Source organism: Sebastes umbrosus, chromosome 10 (assembly GCF_015220745.1).
Source record: "Sebastes umbrosus isolate fSebUmb1 chromosome 10, fSebUmb1.pri, whole genome shotgun sequence".
Taxonomy (NCBI): Eukaryota; Metazoa; Chordata; class Actinopteri; order Perciformes; family Sebastidae; genus Sebastes; species Sebastes umbrosus.
Window position 1 is genome coordinate 32,615,073 of NC_051278.1, and position 16,586 is coordinate 32,631,658.

Here is a 16,586-nt window from a genome sequence, read left to right on the forward strand (position 1 = left end):
TCACTGATGCATTTTAATAGTTGTTGGACAACAATGGAGCTCTACTATGGCACAGAGGAAGAAGATATTATAGATGTTAGTAGCTACTGTTTGTTTGAGTCTGCACATACAAATAGAATGAAATAGCCACAGCTGATTGGTTACCTGTGAGGGGCGGGGCCAGGTGAAGCTGGGTCCAGAGCAGCAGGGACGGAGCCGGCAGAAGCTGGAGCATGGTCAGTGGGGCTAAGCACAGGAAGTGTTAGGAGCAACAGTGAGAGAGAGACATTCTGAGCTGGAATCAGAATATATACAGTCTATACTGTATATTTAGATATTTACACATGCAGCCAATACCATATATATATATATATATACTGTTCAGATCAAATTAGCTTGTTATGGTCTCATGCCCAAATCAAAATGCTCGTTACTGCCCAGGTTGAAAATGTGATGTTTTATTTATCTTCATTTGACTCCAAAATTAGGTTTCACTTACAATGTGATGAAGTTAAGTCTATGAAGGGTTGAAAATAAGCATCAGTTACATGCCCTGTATTGGAACTGTGTTAAACGTCCCTGTAAAATAAAATAAAAATCAAATCAAAAAATGGAGTGAGTGTGTGAGTGTCTAAGTTTAATAACAGTGGATATTTTGGTGGAAAATAAATTAAATACGTTGACAGTGAACATTTTACTGATACGTTCAGTATCAACATTAGCAGTTACAGAGAAACAGTCGGTGGCTATGAAAATCTTGTGAATCAACGGTTTGTTGATCCAGGCAGCATTACGTTTCCTTCAAAACATATTAACTGTTATATGAATGTCATTTCTGGCAGACAGGTTGACAATCTGGTGAATGCACATCCTAATATTGTATCAGAAGTGCTGCCAAGAAGGCAAAAACAAGAGAGAGAAACTGCACACTGAAGAGACGTTTCAACATCACGTCTCCACCCGATGAAGAAATGTTGTCACCGTGCAAAATAAATCTTTTCGGGAGCATCAATCTAGTGTGCAGGTGCTTTTCTCTACAAACTCTCTCAAACAGGTTGAAATAATTAAATTTTTTGTTCACTTCTTTTAAGAAAATAAGAGAGCTTAGAGCTCAGTACGAAACAAAAATGACTTGATGAGATGGAGATCCATGACTCGTGACTGAAGAGTTCTTCATATAACGTTGTAAGAAATAAAAATGAAGGATCATCAGCAGTTGTTTTTAAAAGCATATAGTTTATAACAATTTGTTACCTGCAGTAGAAATATGATAACTGGCACGACAGTGAAGCTTGAGAAAGGAACAAATCGGTCAGTTGAGATCATTTGTTTTGCTTTTTGAAAAACTAATTTCAAATTAAAACAAATCAGAATCTCCTCAGAACATTCAACTTATTTCCAATAAAAATCTGCTTGTCTTCAGACTTTCCAAATATGTATGTATATATAAATATATATAAACATAAATTGTTAAATGTTATGGCAATGAACTTAAAAATAAAAGTGGTATTTGCCTTTAAAACTCTGCCTTAACATGTTAAAAAATTATAGTTCTGATCAGGTCCCATTTTTGTCGAAACAGGAACAAAAGGATATAAAAAGAAGAAGAAATATATATATATATAATTACACGAGTAAATATATAATATAAAACAATTATAATTACAACAAAAAGGATATAAAAAATATATATACTGTATACAGTATTTAATAAAATTACACAAGTAAATATATAACATAAAACAATTATTAATTCATGGCCATTAATTATTTCATTGCATTAATGTTTTAAAATATTCCCCCCCTTATTTATTAGATTTGTTTTTGTCTTCCATCTGTTTTATTGTTTTTTTCATCTATTTTTTGTATCTATTTCATTGTAACTATTATTATTTTTTGTATTTCTTGTGCATTTGGTCCCAAATTGTTTAACTCTTCATATTCATACTTTATTATCAGCTTGTCAGTCATCTGTAAATCACTTTGACCACTTTCACCTGCACAAAAGGTGCTACGTATTCAAATAAAGGTTGACTGATTGAATATTTTCTCATCAGAAGGAGGAGGAGGAGAATTGGAGGACGATGTTAATAAAGCTCTTTCAGACCACAATGCTGGGGGTATACAGCTGCTTTTAAATTAATATAAAAAATATAATAGAGTAGTCCAATGAAATCAATATGACCAGACTACTAATATGTATAAAAAACATTCAAAGGAATATCTTTCTTTGTGTTTTATCTCTGTGTGAGTCTGAGCTGCTTCCTTCAGGATGACTTAGAGACAGAGGAGAAACCACAGTCTCTATTGGCGGATAAAAGCTTGACCTCTGCTCCTATTGATTGATGTTGAGTCATTGCACGGCGTATACAGACTGACGGGAGGAGGGGGAGTGGGGCTATCTGCTTGTATTTCATAGGTGGGGGCAGCAGGGATCGATTGTGCATAATGGAAGGATGATTAAATAAGTGTGCAGAGCAGAGAAAGCTCCATCCATCAGTGTTGAGGATGGAGGAGGGGTGGAGGGTTAAAAGGTTTGTCCGTCCTCTCAGAGACTGAGCAGACCTCCACACTCTGATATACAGCGTCTGATACTCGGTTAGCTTGGCTTCTGTTTCACAACAACAGCAGCTAAAACACAAGGAAAACAGACGGAGAGAGCAACTGGAGACATTGAGTAAAAACCTTAAATCATCGAGTATTTGGTCCAAACATAAAGACAGAATTCATCGTCCGCAGGCAGTTTCTATATGCTGTAATGATTCCTTACATTATTATTATTTTTTCCAAATAAGTGAAATAAGACATTTTTAAGCCAAAACTAGTCATTTGGTATTAAAGTGCAAGTTGTCAATATGTCTGTTGGTTACTCACAGCCTTTGTTTTCAACGACATTTAAAGACCCCGTATCGTGCTCATTTTCAAGTTCATACTTGTATTTTGTGTTTCTACTAGAACATGTTTACATGCTATAATGTTCAAAACAACTTTATTTTCCTCCTACTGTCTGCCTGAATATACCTGTATTTACCCTCTGTAAATACTCTGTTTTAGTGCATTTCAACAGAATTGCAACGGAATTGCAACAGAATTGCGTTGCCTGGCAACAGTTTGGGTCCATGTTTACTTCCTGTCAGCTGATGTTATTTACATACACTGCAACAGGAAATAAACTGGGACACATTTAGAATGTTTACGTTTAAAACCGTGTAATGGTCTAAATATTGTATATTTGTGACATCACAAATGGACAGATATCTGAACGGCTTGTTTCAAACGCGCAATTTTTCAGTATACAGGCTGTGTGTATTTCTCCATATATTGACTGTTTTGATAGTTTACCAGTATTTATAAAGCACTTAAACCTGCTTTATAATATAAAAGACCTGAAAATCTCACTTTTTACAATATGGGGCCTTTAATTAAATTTATGAAGCGTTTTATGGGTCCAAACACCACTTTTCTTCATGTCCCACAACTGTGGTCTCAATGTTGAGTAAAATGAGCTAATTCAATTATAATATGACATTATGTCAAATGGAAATGTTTCATATACATATTACTTTACACCATATTAAAATATTTATTTGATTACAAATCATTTACAGTATACGATTTTTTCATCTAAATGCTCCTGTCCCACACTTCTGAGTCCTTACCGCCACACTGAACAAGAGCAATAGTAAAAGTTTTATTCAAAGCCAAACAAATCTAGTTTCCATGGAAACCGAAGTTAACAAATGAGCACATGGATGACAGGTTGGGCCGCCCACATGGTGACCCTCAAGATCAAGAAAAACCAGGTGAAGATCACCTTTTCTTCTGAAGTATTTATTGTGTGTCCTTGCCACACACCTTAGTGATTGTGTGTTTTGAACTACATTAAAAAAATAACTTAATATTACTGTTGATTTCATGTATATTAGATGCTAAGAGTCAAAGCTAACATAGCAGACCCTGCTAGCTGCCATTTATCTGCAATATTAGCAAAAATGTTTTTAAACATTAGGAATTAGAATTACAATATCTGTCATAAAACACAGCATATTTTATATTTTTTGTGCATGAAGACTGACATCAATGGTTACTGTCTACATTTTTTTAAATTTTTGTTTATCAATATTTACAATGATGCATAAAGCTTGATGAAAATGAGGAAAATTAATTTAAAAGTCTTAAAATATTATAGAAATTAAACAAGAAACATTATTGTTTTGTTGCGGTGAGGACATTTAGTAAGAACAAGTGATGAAAAACCATAAAAACAAACATATTTTCAGATTAAAATCTTAACCACTAGATGTAATTTTATGTACCTGTTTATATGTATTACATACTCTGATGGTTAAAATTAAAATTCATAGAGGTTGATATTTGTTACGGTCAAAAGTGACCGTAGCTGCAGAAACGCCTTTAAACATACTGTGCTATTAAACCTGCTGCATAGCAAAATATATATCATAGTAAAGTACTACATACAAAATATCAGTGGTGGAGGAAGTATCCAGATCCTTTACTTAAGTAAAAGTACTAATACCACACTGTAAAATACTCTGTTACACGTCCAGACCTCAACATTACAATTATTTACATTATTAAAAGGAAATGCAGCAAATCGGAAACCATGAAATGTTTTACATGAAAAATGACTTTGTCAATCGACAACATTTTTTTGTCAATCGACTGATTTGGTTTTAGCTGTACTTGTATAAACTGTTGGAGAGTTTAATTTATAACAAAACATCATATTTTATAAACTCTTCATATGTTTTGTGTGTAAAAATCTTAATTTGTAAAGTAACTAAAGAGTCCGAGTAGAAGTAGAAAGACTCAAGTAAAGTACAAGTACCTCACATTAGTGTAGAGTACTTGTCTCCTTACTGTGTTTCAATGTAAACATTCAGGCCGTTAATAAGAAAAGGTTTGTTAGGACACTGTGACCTCTCTGATAAAGCTTTCTTGTCATGTTTGTGATCCAGGAATTAAAATCTATTATTCATGTAAATATAACTGGAATGGAGGATTACGCTCTTCATACTGGAGACTCTTTATTGTTCCCATGGTCACAGTCACAAACTGCTCTAATGCTCTCTTTAATCAATCAATACCAAGGTGGAGCAACATAAAAAGGACTTCATGTGATCTCATGTCAGACATCAAAACCTTTGTGTCCTGTTGTTACAAATCAGTCTTTTTAGTTTGACTGGTTGAAGATGTCAAGAAACAGGCCATTATTTCTGTTTTAAAGGTACCATATTGTGAAAAGTGAGATTTTCACGTCTTTTATATTATAAAGCAGGTTTAAGTGCTATATAAATACTGTGAAAGTATCAAAACACTCAATATACTGAGAAATACACACAGCCCGTATTCAGAAATTGTGCGTTTGAAACAAGCCGTTAGGATTTCTGTCCGTTAGTGATGTCACAAATATACAATATTTAAACCATTACACTGTTTTAAACATCATCATTCTATATGTGTCCCAGTTTATTTGCTATTGCAGTGTATGTAAATAACATCAGCTGACAGGAAGTAAACATGGACCCAAGCTGTTGCCTAGCAACGTAATTCACTTGAAATGTACTAAAACGGAGCGTTTCAGACCGAGGGTAAATACAGGTATATTCAGGCAGACAGTAGGAGGAAAATAAAGTTTTTTTTTTAACATTACAGCATGTAAACAGGTTCTAGTAGAAACGCAAAATACAAGTATGAACCTGAAAATGAGCACGATATGGGACCTTTAAGAATATATTTTCTGCCTTCTATGAGAAATGTATTATTGTGTTAGTGTAATATAATAAAAACAAGTTACTATTACAGCCGTCAAAGTTAACGCAATAATATCGCGTTTTAACGCAACTTGCGATTTTTAGGTTGTAGCGGGCTCAGTTTTAAAGATAGAGTGAAGATACATCATATGAAAATAGAAGACATAATGAATCCATTGGTACCAACCATGTCGCGAAGGAGGCTAAATAACGCTCCAAGATTACGCTAAATTTTGGTGAGGAAATGGCCATTTTCAAAGGGGTCCCTTGACCTCTGACCTCCAGATATGTGAATGTAAATGGGTTCTATGGGTACCCACAAGTCTCCCCTTTACAGACATGCCCACTTTATGATAATCACATGCAGTTTGGGGCAAGTCATAGTCAAGTCAGCACACTGACACACTGACAGCTGACAGTTTGCCATGTTATGATTTGAGCATATTTTTTATGCTAAATGCAGTACCTGTGAGGGTTTCTGGACAATATTTGTCTTTGTTTTTTGTTGTTAATTGATTTTCAATAATAAATATAAACATACATTTGCATAAAGCAGCATTATTTGCCCACTCCCGTGTTGAAAAGAGGATTAAATACTTGACAAATCTCCCTTTAAGGAACATTTTGAACAGTTAAAATAAATTGTAATTAATATGAAATTAATCACGATTAAATATTTTAATCGATTGACAGCCGTAGTCACTATATTATATTATTATTATATTATTAACATGCAGTGGATGAAGTACTCCAATATTTTACTTCAGTTAAAGTACCAATAGTGTAGAAATACGTTTACAAGTAAAATCCCTGCATTCAAAATCTTACTCAGTAAAAGTAACAAAGTATGAGCATAAAAATATACTTAAAGTACCAAAAGTAACAGTATTCATTATGCAGAATGGCCCATTTCAGGATAATATATATTATATTATTGGATTATAATTATTGATGCATTAATGTGTTCATCACTTTAATGTTGCGGTTGGTAAAGGTGGAGCTCATTTTAATGACTTTATATACTGCTGGGTAGTTTGTGAATTTAACCCCAAAGGATCAATAACGTTTTAACTTAATCCATAAAATTACATTATCATTTATTTCTTCAGTATATCTGAATTTGTAAAGTAACTAAAGCTGTCAAACAAATGTAGTACAGTTAAAAGTTCCAGATTTCCCTCTGAGTTGTGGTGGAGTAGAGGTATAAAGTGGCAGAAAATGGAAATACTCAAGTAAAGTACCTCAAAGTTGTAGTTCAGTACAGTAGTTTAGTAAATGTTAGTTACTTTCCACATGATAGTTTTCTTGCCAGAGTAAAGGCATGTTTTAACATTTGTTTTAAAAAAGAAACTCAATATTTGCAAACACACAAAAACTTGTGTGTATAAACTTCAGTATTTATTTTATGTAGCTGTATTATTTTTGTTCATTTTTATTCATATCTATATACCCAGGGTGTTTAACCAGAAGAGAAACCTGAGAACAAAGTAGTGAAACCAGGAGGAGGTGAATTATCAGTCTTACTGCTCCCCCTTCTGGAGAAACCAGCTCTTTACATGATATTATCATGAATGGAATGAATCAATGGCTTATAATTATTCATCATAACAAATCCCAAACCTGCAACTAGCTGAATCATTGTAAAATTAGTTCATGTTAACTCCATACTTTAGCTAATCTTAATCGATGAATGAATAACTGCTGCAAAGTTGTTAAATTGATGATTTTAGATTAGGACAATAAGATATTCTTAATTTATTCATCATTAAGAAAGGGGTTAAAAATGATTAATCTCTGGTTGAGTGCCATTAATATGTTGTCTGTCTATCTGTGTGTAGCCATGGTTACCGTACCGTGCCAACCAATCACAACAGCGATGATTATTTCAGTGGGGGAAGAGGAACTTATACTGTAACCACACTGTAAAAATCATTAGGTGCGTTCTGATCACCTAGCACAGGGGTCAGCAAGCTTTACTATCAAAAGAGCCAATTTAGGCAAAAAAACAGCAACATTTGAGCATTGTGATGATGGTAACACAGTTATTAGTCTAAGTATATAGTATATAAGTCTAATGCAGTGAGGGCCAAAGTGCAAATGTACTATTAGGGCCACATTGAGGGAAAAAAATCAGAGATTTACAGAATAAAGTCACAATATTACGAGAATAAAGTCATAACTTAACGAGAAAAGAAAGTCATAATATTACGAGAATAAAGTCATAACTTTACGAGAAAAAAAGAAAATAACGCGTAAAATGACTACTTTATAATATTATGACTTTATTTTCATAAAACTACGACTCTTTTCTCTTAAACCTATGACTTTATTCTTGTAATATTAAGATTTTTTTTCCCGTAAACTTCTGACTTTATTCTCTAAATCTCAGATTTATTTTTTTTCTCAATGTGGCCCTAATACTCCGTCGTACCGTCGTACCATAGACCTACAACAATAATCAATAAAAATGAAAATGTAAACAAAAAACAGTTATTCATTTCCATTTTTAAAAATCCACAGGGAGCCACTGGAGAGGAGCTAAAGAGATGCATGTGGCTCCGGAGCCGCAGGTTGCTGACCCCTGATCTAGAATGAACTGAAAAAACAAGGATTTTGGTATAATTTTGATTATTATAGCTCAAAAAGAACAAATCATGCTTTCAATCATGAAGATAATCTCATAATTGTACATTTATATTGCAGACAATGATTTTGTTTCTTCAATTTTGCCTGAAGTTAATATGTAAGAACTGCGTTTAGTATTCTGAATGACTAATATACTACATTAAGTAAGAAATCCTAAACCGTAAAAAATATCCAAAGTAAAAGTACTTGGGCATGTCACTGTAATGCAACTGTATCATATACTATATTGTTACTATTACTATTACTATTGTAGCCGGTCGAGGTGGAGCTGACTTTAAATATCATTCTTTATACACGTTACTGTTTGGTAGTTTAACCCAACAATATATTATTTTATAAACTCATTACAGGCTTTCTGTGTAAATGTTAAGTAACAAAAGCTGTCAGATAAATGTAGTGGAGTAAAAAGTACAATATTTCCCTCTGAGATGTAGTGGAGGAGAAGTATAAAAGTAGCATAAAATGGAAATACTCGAGTAACGTTAACGAGTAACTGTACTGCCCACCGCTGCTGCATTTCAAAATAAGAGTCTAAAAGACGGCCGAGATGAGTTTACCTGAAATTTCAGGATCATTTTAAGACAGAGGTGACCTTTAGGGGCAGTGAGAAGAGGTGAGGGGCGTGGCAAGGTGTTGGTGGGCGGGGCAGAGTGTACAGGTGAGGAGCCGGGGGGGGTCAGCAGCTGTCTAATGGAGCTCTGCTGCCTACCTGCTGCGCCTCAGAGCCTCCTGCTCCTCCTCCTCCTCCCCTGGAACTGGAACAGACAGAAAACACAGAGAGAGCAGACGTCAGTGGGCATCCTCATGTAAAGTTGTGAGGTAGGTGAGTAAACTTTAATAGAAACACATATTGAAAAGAACAGGTGATCCGACTGGGATTTAAGTGTTTTCCATTTACACATACACCACCGTTGAAAAGTTTGTAATCTCCTGCCACAAAGCTTGATTGGCTCCAGTCAGATGGCTGAGAGGACTACTCTGTGGCTGTATCCGAAACCGCCTACTACATGCTACTGATGAACGCAGTATGCAGTATACAGTACATACTGCATACTGCGTTCCTCAGTAGTATGCAGTATGTGACGGTTAAAGTGATGTATTTAGCAGTATGCTAGACGAGGCTGTAGCCTTTAAACCAGCTCTTAAAGCACTGGACAAAAAAACAAACTGGTACCACTATTACAATATTATCTAACAATACAACTTTGATTTAGTTGTTTCTGTTCTGCTTGTTTACTTTATAAGATACAGCAGGTTTAAACTATTTATTCTGACAGCTCATAATGAAGTGAGACAAACAGGATCATCAACGAGGGGAGACGGGAAATATAAAATATTCATCCACAACATTTATGTTACTCAAACTGCTTTTTCAGTTCCAGCAACTAAACAGAGGACTGATCTCCCTCCAGATATTAGAGGAATGTTAAAAAGGGTCATGTTGTTTCAGCAGGAATCTCTCTGACCCGTCAGAGGCTGCTCTTTACCTCTCCTCTCCTCTCTCCTCTCCTCTCTCCTCTTCCCTCTCCTCTTCTCTCTCCTCTCCTCTTCTCTCTCCTCTTCGCTCTCCTCTTCCCTCTCCTCTTCTCTCTCCTCTCCTCTTCTCTCTCCTCTTCCCTCTCCTCTTCTCTCTCCTCTTTCCTCTCCTCTTCTCTCTCCTCTTCGCTCTCCTCTTCTCTCTCCTCTTCCCTCTCCTCTTCCCTCTCCTCCTCTCTCTCCTCCCCTCTTCTCTCTCCTCTTCTCTCTCCTCTTCCCTCTCCTCTTTCCTCTCTTCTCCTCTCTCTTCCCTCTCCTCTTCTCGCTCCTCTTTCCTCTCCTCTTCTCTCTCCTCTTCCCTCTCCTCTTCCCTCTCCTCTTCCATCTCCTCTTCTCTCTCCTCTCCTCTCCTCTTCCCTCTCCTCTTCTCTCTCCTCTCCTCTTCTCTCTCCTCTTCTCTCCTCTTCTCTTTCCTCTCCTCTTCTGTCTCCTCTTCCCTGTCACTTCTCTCTCCTCTCCTCTCCCCTCTCCTCTCCTCTCCTCTTCCCTCTCCTCTTCCCTTTCCTCTTCTCTCTCCACTTACTGGTCTGGCACACTTGAGATTAAATTGGGCATATATGGCCCATGAAATAAAATGAGTTTGACACCCCTGGTCTAGCGTTAGCACTACTGGAATATCAGCTGAACATACTATGGAGTGACAAATCACAGTTTAAACCTCTTCAATGTAACCACTGAGTAGACTGCAGAGGGCCCTACTCAATGTTTAGAGCCCAGCTGCTCCGTAGTGGTTCAATAATGATCAAGGCTCACTGACACTTTTCTGGACTGGAAAACAAATTCAACATCCAAGTTCCAACAGTGTTCTCCCCTGTCATGCAACACTGTGAGGACATCGACTAAATGGAGGTTTGAATCATTTCGTTCTTCTTCTTTTGGGACCAAAACTATTTCACATGTTAATAATACATCTGGTGTCTGAATTATATTGTTTTTATCTCTGTTAAAATAGTTATTATTGAAGGAAAGAAGAAAAACATCAATATAACAGCTGATTCCAAGCTTCTCAATGGTGGTGTACATTTATATGACAATTTACACTCAAATAAAATGAAACAGGAAACTCACAGGACTCGGTGCCGGTCATGTGGGCCAGGACCCGGAAGGACTTGGACTGCATGTTGACTGCGCCGCTGCGTCGGCCCCATTCACCCAGGTCCTGGTCTTTCTCTGCACTCTGGACGGCCTGATAGACCGGGGAGTCTACAAGACCATCTTTAACTGGGAGAGGACTGCAACCCCCCCAACACCAAACCAAGTCAATACCAAGACACCAACACTTTGGTGGACTTCTAAATGTTTCTTTTTTGGTGGAAGAGGGTCAAGTTTTGGATGCCCTGCTGCCTTTTCACTGAAACCTGGAGTGCTAAAATGTTTTTTTATGATTCCCAAAAAAGACCCGTTGGATTGATCTCGCACGAGGGGACAAACAAAAAAGAAAAGGAAAGCAGTGCTGAGCTGGTATTGATTTGATTTTGCATGAAAATGAAAATAAAGGATGGGGACAGCGGATGCAAATGAGAGGAAGTGAAATGAGTTTCACCAAAGATGGGAGCAAATGTTCACAAAAGAGGAAAAATCCAAAATGTTGTGATGTGTTTCAGGGTTAGACGTTTGTTTGTTAGACACAGAATGAACAGATATAGACCACCAAAAGAAGGAGAAAAGAGGCTCAGAACATTCAGTTTGTGACCAGTAGCACTGGTAACATGTTTTTTTTTCTACTACCGAGTGTTTTTGGCTGGACCACAGAGGGCCAGCCCTACAAATACAAAAGTCTGTCACTGAGTAACTGACTGACTGACTGACTGACTGACTGAGTGATTGACTGACTGACTGACTGACTGACTGACTGAGTGATTGACTGACTGACTGACTGACTGACTGACTGATTGACTGACTGACTGACTGACTGATTGATTGATTGACTGAGTGAGTGATGAAGTTACAGGATTGGTCGGCCGATTGTTGGAGTTTCCTCATTGGTCGTTGCTCTTTCAAAATGAAAAGGCGGAGAACAGTTCTGTGTTTACGTCTTCTGGGGAGCGTGTCAGTGGTTTAATGTATCATTACATAGTGCTGTTGTTGTGCATGTGCTATTGTTTATGTTCGTTTGAGTTACATTATGTTGTGCTTCGTATTGTGTTACCGTGCATTCACACCAAGCGGCGAGCTGTATTTACATACTGTATCTGTATCTAGCAAGCCACATGTCGCTACTGCGGTATGAACCCAAAATAAACAGACTGTGCTGTGATTTAATTGTAATAAACGGATCAAAATGGTGCAGAAATAACAACATTATGATGTTGATTTGTAAAAACACCAAATTCATGCTTTGTCAAGTCTGTTACCATGACGACGAGCAAACAACTTTTAAAATGCTTGTTTTCCGAATGGAGTTTGTGCTAACATTGTAGCTGCTTCATTAACACTCCATCTAGGAATAAATACGGCAGCAACAACGTCAGTGATGACATAAACTTTTGCGAAGTATGTATATATTGTTACACACCACTTATATGATGAATACTTTTGATACACATGCTTTAATAAAAAACTGAAATACTTTTAACCTTGCATACTGTATGTCATGCTAATACCTTTTCACCTTGTATAAAACGTATAATATACTGACTAGTAAATGTTACCATTTACTATTACTGATGTCATTTGCTTCATTATAAGTTGTCTTTCAATCAAACATTAAGATATAAGTAGAAAAAAACTGTTCACAAAACATTATAGATATGACCACTGACTATTTGTGTAATAATTTAGCCACAAATTCACATTGTGACCATATACAGTCCAGACATATACTCGGTTTGGATTGAGTCTTGTTTTTTTATTTTTTCAACTACCCAGTGTTTTTTTGTCTGTTTTCTTGTTTTGTATTACGTCAGTCAAGACGATTTTGATGACTGGAGAGACGAGGAGGAGGAGGAGGAAGAGGAAGAGGAGGAGCGTAACAAACATTAGTGAAATTGGTTTACAAGTGAAGCTCGTCGTCTGGACGGCTGGATGGTTTCGTTCAGACTTACATTTCAATAAAAGCCGGTTTACCAGGGTGTAAAAGTAGAGCATGAAGAATGTGTGTAGATGTCCAGGGCATATTTCATTTTCCTCAGAATACAAGAGTGACCTTTTCATGCACACACTGCAGCACATCTCCTGATGCAATTTCCAACAAGATGGAAAATTGATTGTTAGCGTGAAAAGAGGCAGACAAATGCACGGCAGTATTTTTCTCCATGATTGCCACAACACACCGCAACAATACAACAACAACAACCGATGGATCTCTGTGACGCTTCAGATTGGAAATGAAGATTACCACTATTTCAAATAATTAGTAGGTTTTCTTTATAGATACCTGGTGCTCTCTGATAGATAATGTTGTATGTGTATCATCTTTACAGTTGTTTTTTTCAGCTGCTCTTTAAGTCTAGTGTCTTTTTTAGGAGAATATTAAGTGTAAATAAAAATATTGATTATTATTCTTTCTGCTGCTTGTGTTTGAGGTTCACTACTTTCGCTCTTCTGTTCTTTGCAAAATGAATGTCCAATACAACAGAAAATGACGTCATATCGCAGAGTACATCAGTGTGATCACACTGTGAGAAGTCTCTCTTTAGATTCATTTAAGTGCACGTGTTTTGAAGAGACAATCAGAGTTTGGTCATTTGTGAAATGAGGAAGAGGCGTCCACTCAATCCACCCAAGTTGCCGATTAACAAGTAACTTTGAATTTATTCTTTTAAAAATGTTGTTAATTGTTATTCTTTTCAAAATGTATGCATGATAAATGTAAGAATTAGGTCATTTGTAGAAATGACTTCCCACAACTTACCAGTTAACTAATAACCTACAATCTAATTTAATTTTTTTTATTTCTTTTAATTAACTCAACTTTGTGTGTTTTGCTGTACGTCAGAATTGAATTAGTGGGATATGGAAGCATTTTGAAATCACTACCCAAAAGTTCTGACTTAAAAAAATGACCTTGAATTTATTTTTTAAATTTTATTAACTTGAAGTTTATGCAATTTGTCTTTAAATTATATATATATATATATATATACTGTATATGTATATTACATAATACATCCGAGGTCATTTCTGAAATGTAGAAAGAGTGTCCATTCCCCACAAATGACTATTTAAAAATGTAACGAATATATAGAATTACATTTTTCTTTTAATTAACTCAACGTTGTGTGTTTTGCATAGTACAGTACGTCAGAATTTAATTGGTGGGATGAGTGAGAGGCGTCCACTCACTTTGCACAAGTTACCACTTAACAAATGACCTTGAATTCATTTAATTTGAATAAAAATTTTCCTTTAATCCACTAAAATGTGGATCATAATGGGATCATAATGTAAAAGTTTGGGCACAGAAACAATGAGAGTAAAACAGATGAAACCTGGACTAAAGTCAGTGTAAGAAACATGTTGTATCTCTGGTGGTGTCAGCAGTTTGTGTGCATTCTGAATTTGAGTCTCAGCTGTTTATATTCAGTCTGAGAACTGCTGTCTGTTCATGATGTGACAGTTAATGTGATGCAGAACACAATGTGCTGTAGTTAACATGCAGACGTGTTTAAAGGATGCAGATTGTGCCTTTGATCTGGAAGTATGCCTAGAAAGTTTCCGTGTGATATACTATATTTTCTAGGGTGATGTCTGAAGTTATGCATAAAATTGGATATTGTAATCCTGTATCTATGATGAATATGTGACTGTGTGGCTGCTCAGAAACTTTGTTAGTGAATACTTTAAGTCACGCAAATCACACAGTCACTGCTGCAGCATCAACAACTATAAACACACCACATACCAACTGCTTTAAAACCTCCAATGTTCATATGAACGAGAACACTGCAGCAACATCTGTACGATCACTGTTTTCCAGACAAAACGGTGCAGAGCTAATGTGGGCTTATAGGATGCAGGCTGATCTTGCATGGAAAGAAAATAAAGAAGGAAGAGGAAGAGTGCACTGGGCAAGGACAGGAGAGTGTTTGGGATTAACTGCAATATTCATCAGTTTAGAAGGAAGGAGAAATATAAAGACAGACTGAGAAAAGGACTGAGGTATGAGGAGGAAAAACAAGGATGACAGGAGTAATTCTCTAGAAGAGATGCGCATGTGACGTGCTTGAGACACGCATCTCACGCGGGCAGTGTGGCTGCTCTAACCTGTTAACACGGAAGCCGAAATAAAAAAAACAGGCAATGCAGCCACCACGCGCTGCTGACGTTCCTGGTGTGTTCCGGGCTTTACACACGAGTTGGCTATCCGCTCGTGTTGACTCCAGGGAAGTGTAGAAGAGTCTGGTTGTAATGTTAGTACATCCAGCATTCAGCAGCAAGTGAACAGCAGAACTACGGTCTGTAAAGGACCCGCTGCGGACGACATGCTGGACTCAGTCCACTGAGCCCTGAAGCCTCGCCCCCGCTGCTGCACAGAGCGCCGTTTGCTTGTTTATTCAAAGTTTATTAAAATTGAATGTGTCGATTGACCAAATTTCACCAAATTTGACAATGCACTGCCTTTGGTCTTTAGCAATACACCCGCTGGGTTTGAAGTTGATCGGATGAATGGTTATTGAGATACGTGAAGGACACATACAGAGATTCCTGGCTTTATAGTTCGATTTAAACGTGGTTTGAGGGTGCAGAAAGGAGGAAGATAATCTTGTGGGAATAAACAAATTACCACTAAAGGTACTTTGAATTAAAATTTTCATTTTATATTTCTTTAAATTTACTGTAAATCATGTCTTTTGCAAAATACCTCAGTATTTGGTAATTATTTGTTGGTAAATTGGTCGTATATAAATGTTATTTTGAAGAGGGTTCAGAGAGCGGAGGAAGATGAGAGGAGGAGGAGAAAGTAGGAAGAAGTATAGGAAGAAGAAAGAGGAGGCAGCGAAAGAAGGATGGTGAGGAAGAGAAGGAAGAGGAGCATGTGAAAGATTGTGAGGAGGAAGAACAGGAGGAACACGAGAAGACGATAAAAAGGAGGACAGATGAAGAAGAGGAGGTGGTGGAGGTGCTCTTACCCAGCGTCATGCCCCATCCCCTGCGTCTGCCCTGCGATGACGTCCATGATGGCGTCCTGTGAGTACATGCTGATGGGCGTGTTGTACTGGGCGTGGATGATGGTGGCCTTGCCGCCGGGGCCCTTCACCTCTATGGGCTTATGGGTGGGGAGCGCGGCGGGGTTGAAGCCGGCACTAGTGGTGTTGGCAGGAGGGGCGACGTGGTGGTGGTGACGGAGAGGGAGGGTAGGATGAAGGAGGACGGATAGGTGGAGGAAAAGGTAGAGGGAAGTTTGTGAGGAGGCAGACAAGAAGGTGGGCGATGTAGTGGTCGGAGTTTGTGTTAAAAAGAACAAAACATCCAGCCTGTCACTTGATTTTATGAGAGACAGGGATAGGTCACAATAACGGGACTTTATATTTTTCACTGTTTTCCTGTGTGAACTATTCACAAACTGATATGTGCTTCTAAAAATCAGATATTTGATTATTCTAATACTTGAAAGAAACTGAACGAATCAAGGTTTCCCTTTCATTCTCTACTGTATCAGCCCAGTCGAACAGCAGTTTGTGAAATAGTCACGTAATTCAATGTATTAAT

At 37.1% G+C, this 16,586-nt stretch overlaps 1 protein-coding gene and 2 long non-coding RNA genes across 4 annotated transcripts in view; 1 reads left to right on the forward strand and 2 right to left on the reverse strand.

Moving 5' to 3' along the window:
* Nucleotides 1-16,586, reverse strand: part of LOC119496206 (LIM domain-binding protein 3-like) — a 47,173-nt gene that overhangs the window by 10,840 nt on the left and 19,747 nt on the right. The window contains exons 4-7 of one of the 2 annotated variants that reach the window (XM_037783335.1): nt 16,007-16,180; nt 11,004-11,167; nt 9,109-9,154; nt 145-225 (exon numbers count right to left, since the gene is read on the reverse strand). In XM_037783335.1, coding sequence (XP_037639263.1) covers nt 145-225; nt 9,109-9,154; nt 11,004-11,167; nt 16,007-16,180 — 465 coding nt within the window. The remainder of the gene's footprint in view (nt 1-144; nt 226-9,108; nt 9,155-11,003; nt 11,168-16,006; nt 16,181-16,586) is intronic. The other variant, XM_037783336.1, reaches the window with a different exon arrangement.
* Nucleotides 3,659-7,833, reverse strand: LOC119496210. The gene is made up of 2 exons (XR_005208669.1): nt 6,995-7,833; nt 3,659-4,828 (listed from the first exon to the last, which is right to left on the reverse strand). It is a non-coding gene; the product is annotated as an uncharacterized LOC119496210 (long non-coding RNA).
* Nucleotides 3,662-8,405, forward strand: LOC119496209. The gene is made up of 2 exons (XR_005208668.1): nt 3,662-3,782; nt 8,274-8,405. It is a non-coding gene; the product is annotated as an uncharacterized LOC119496209 (long non-coding RNA).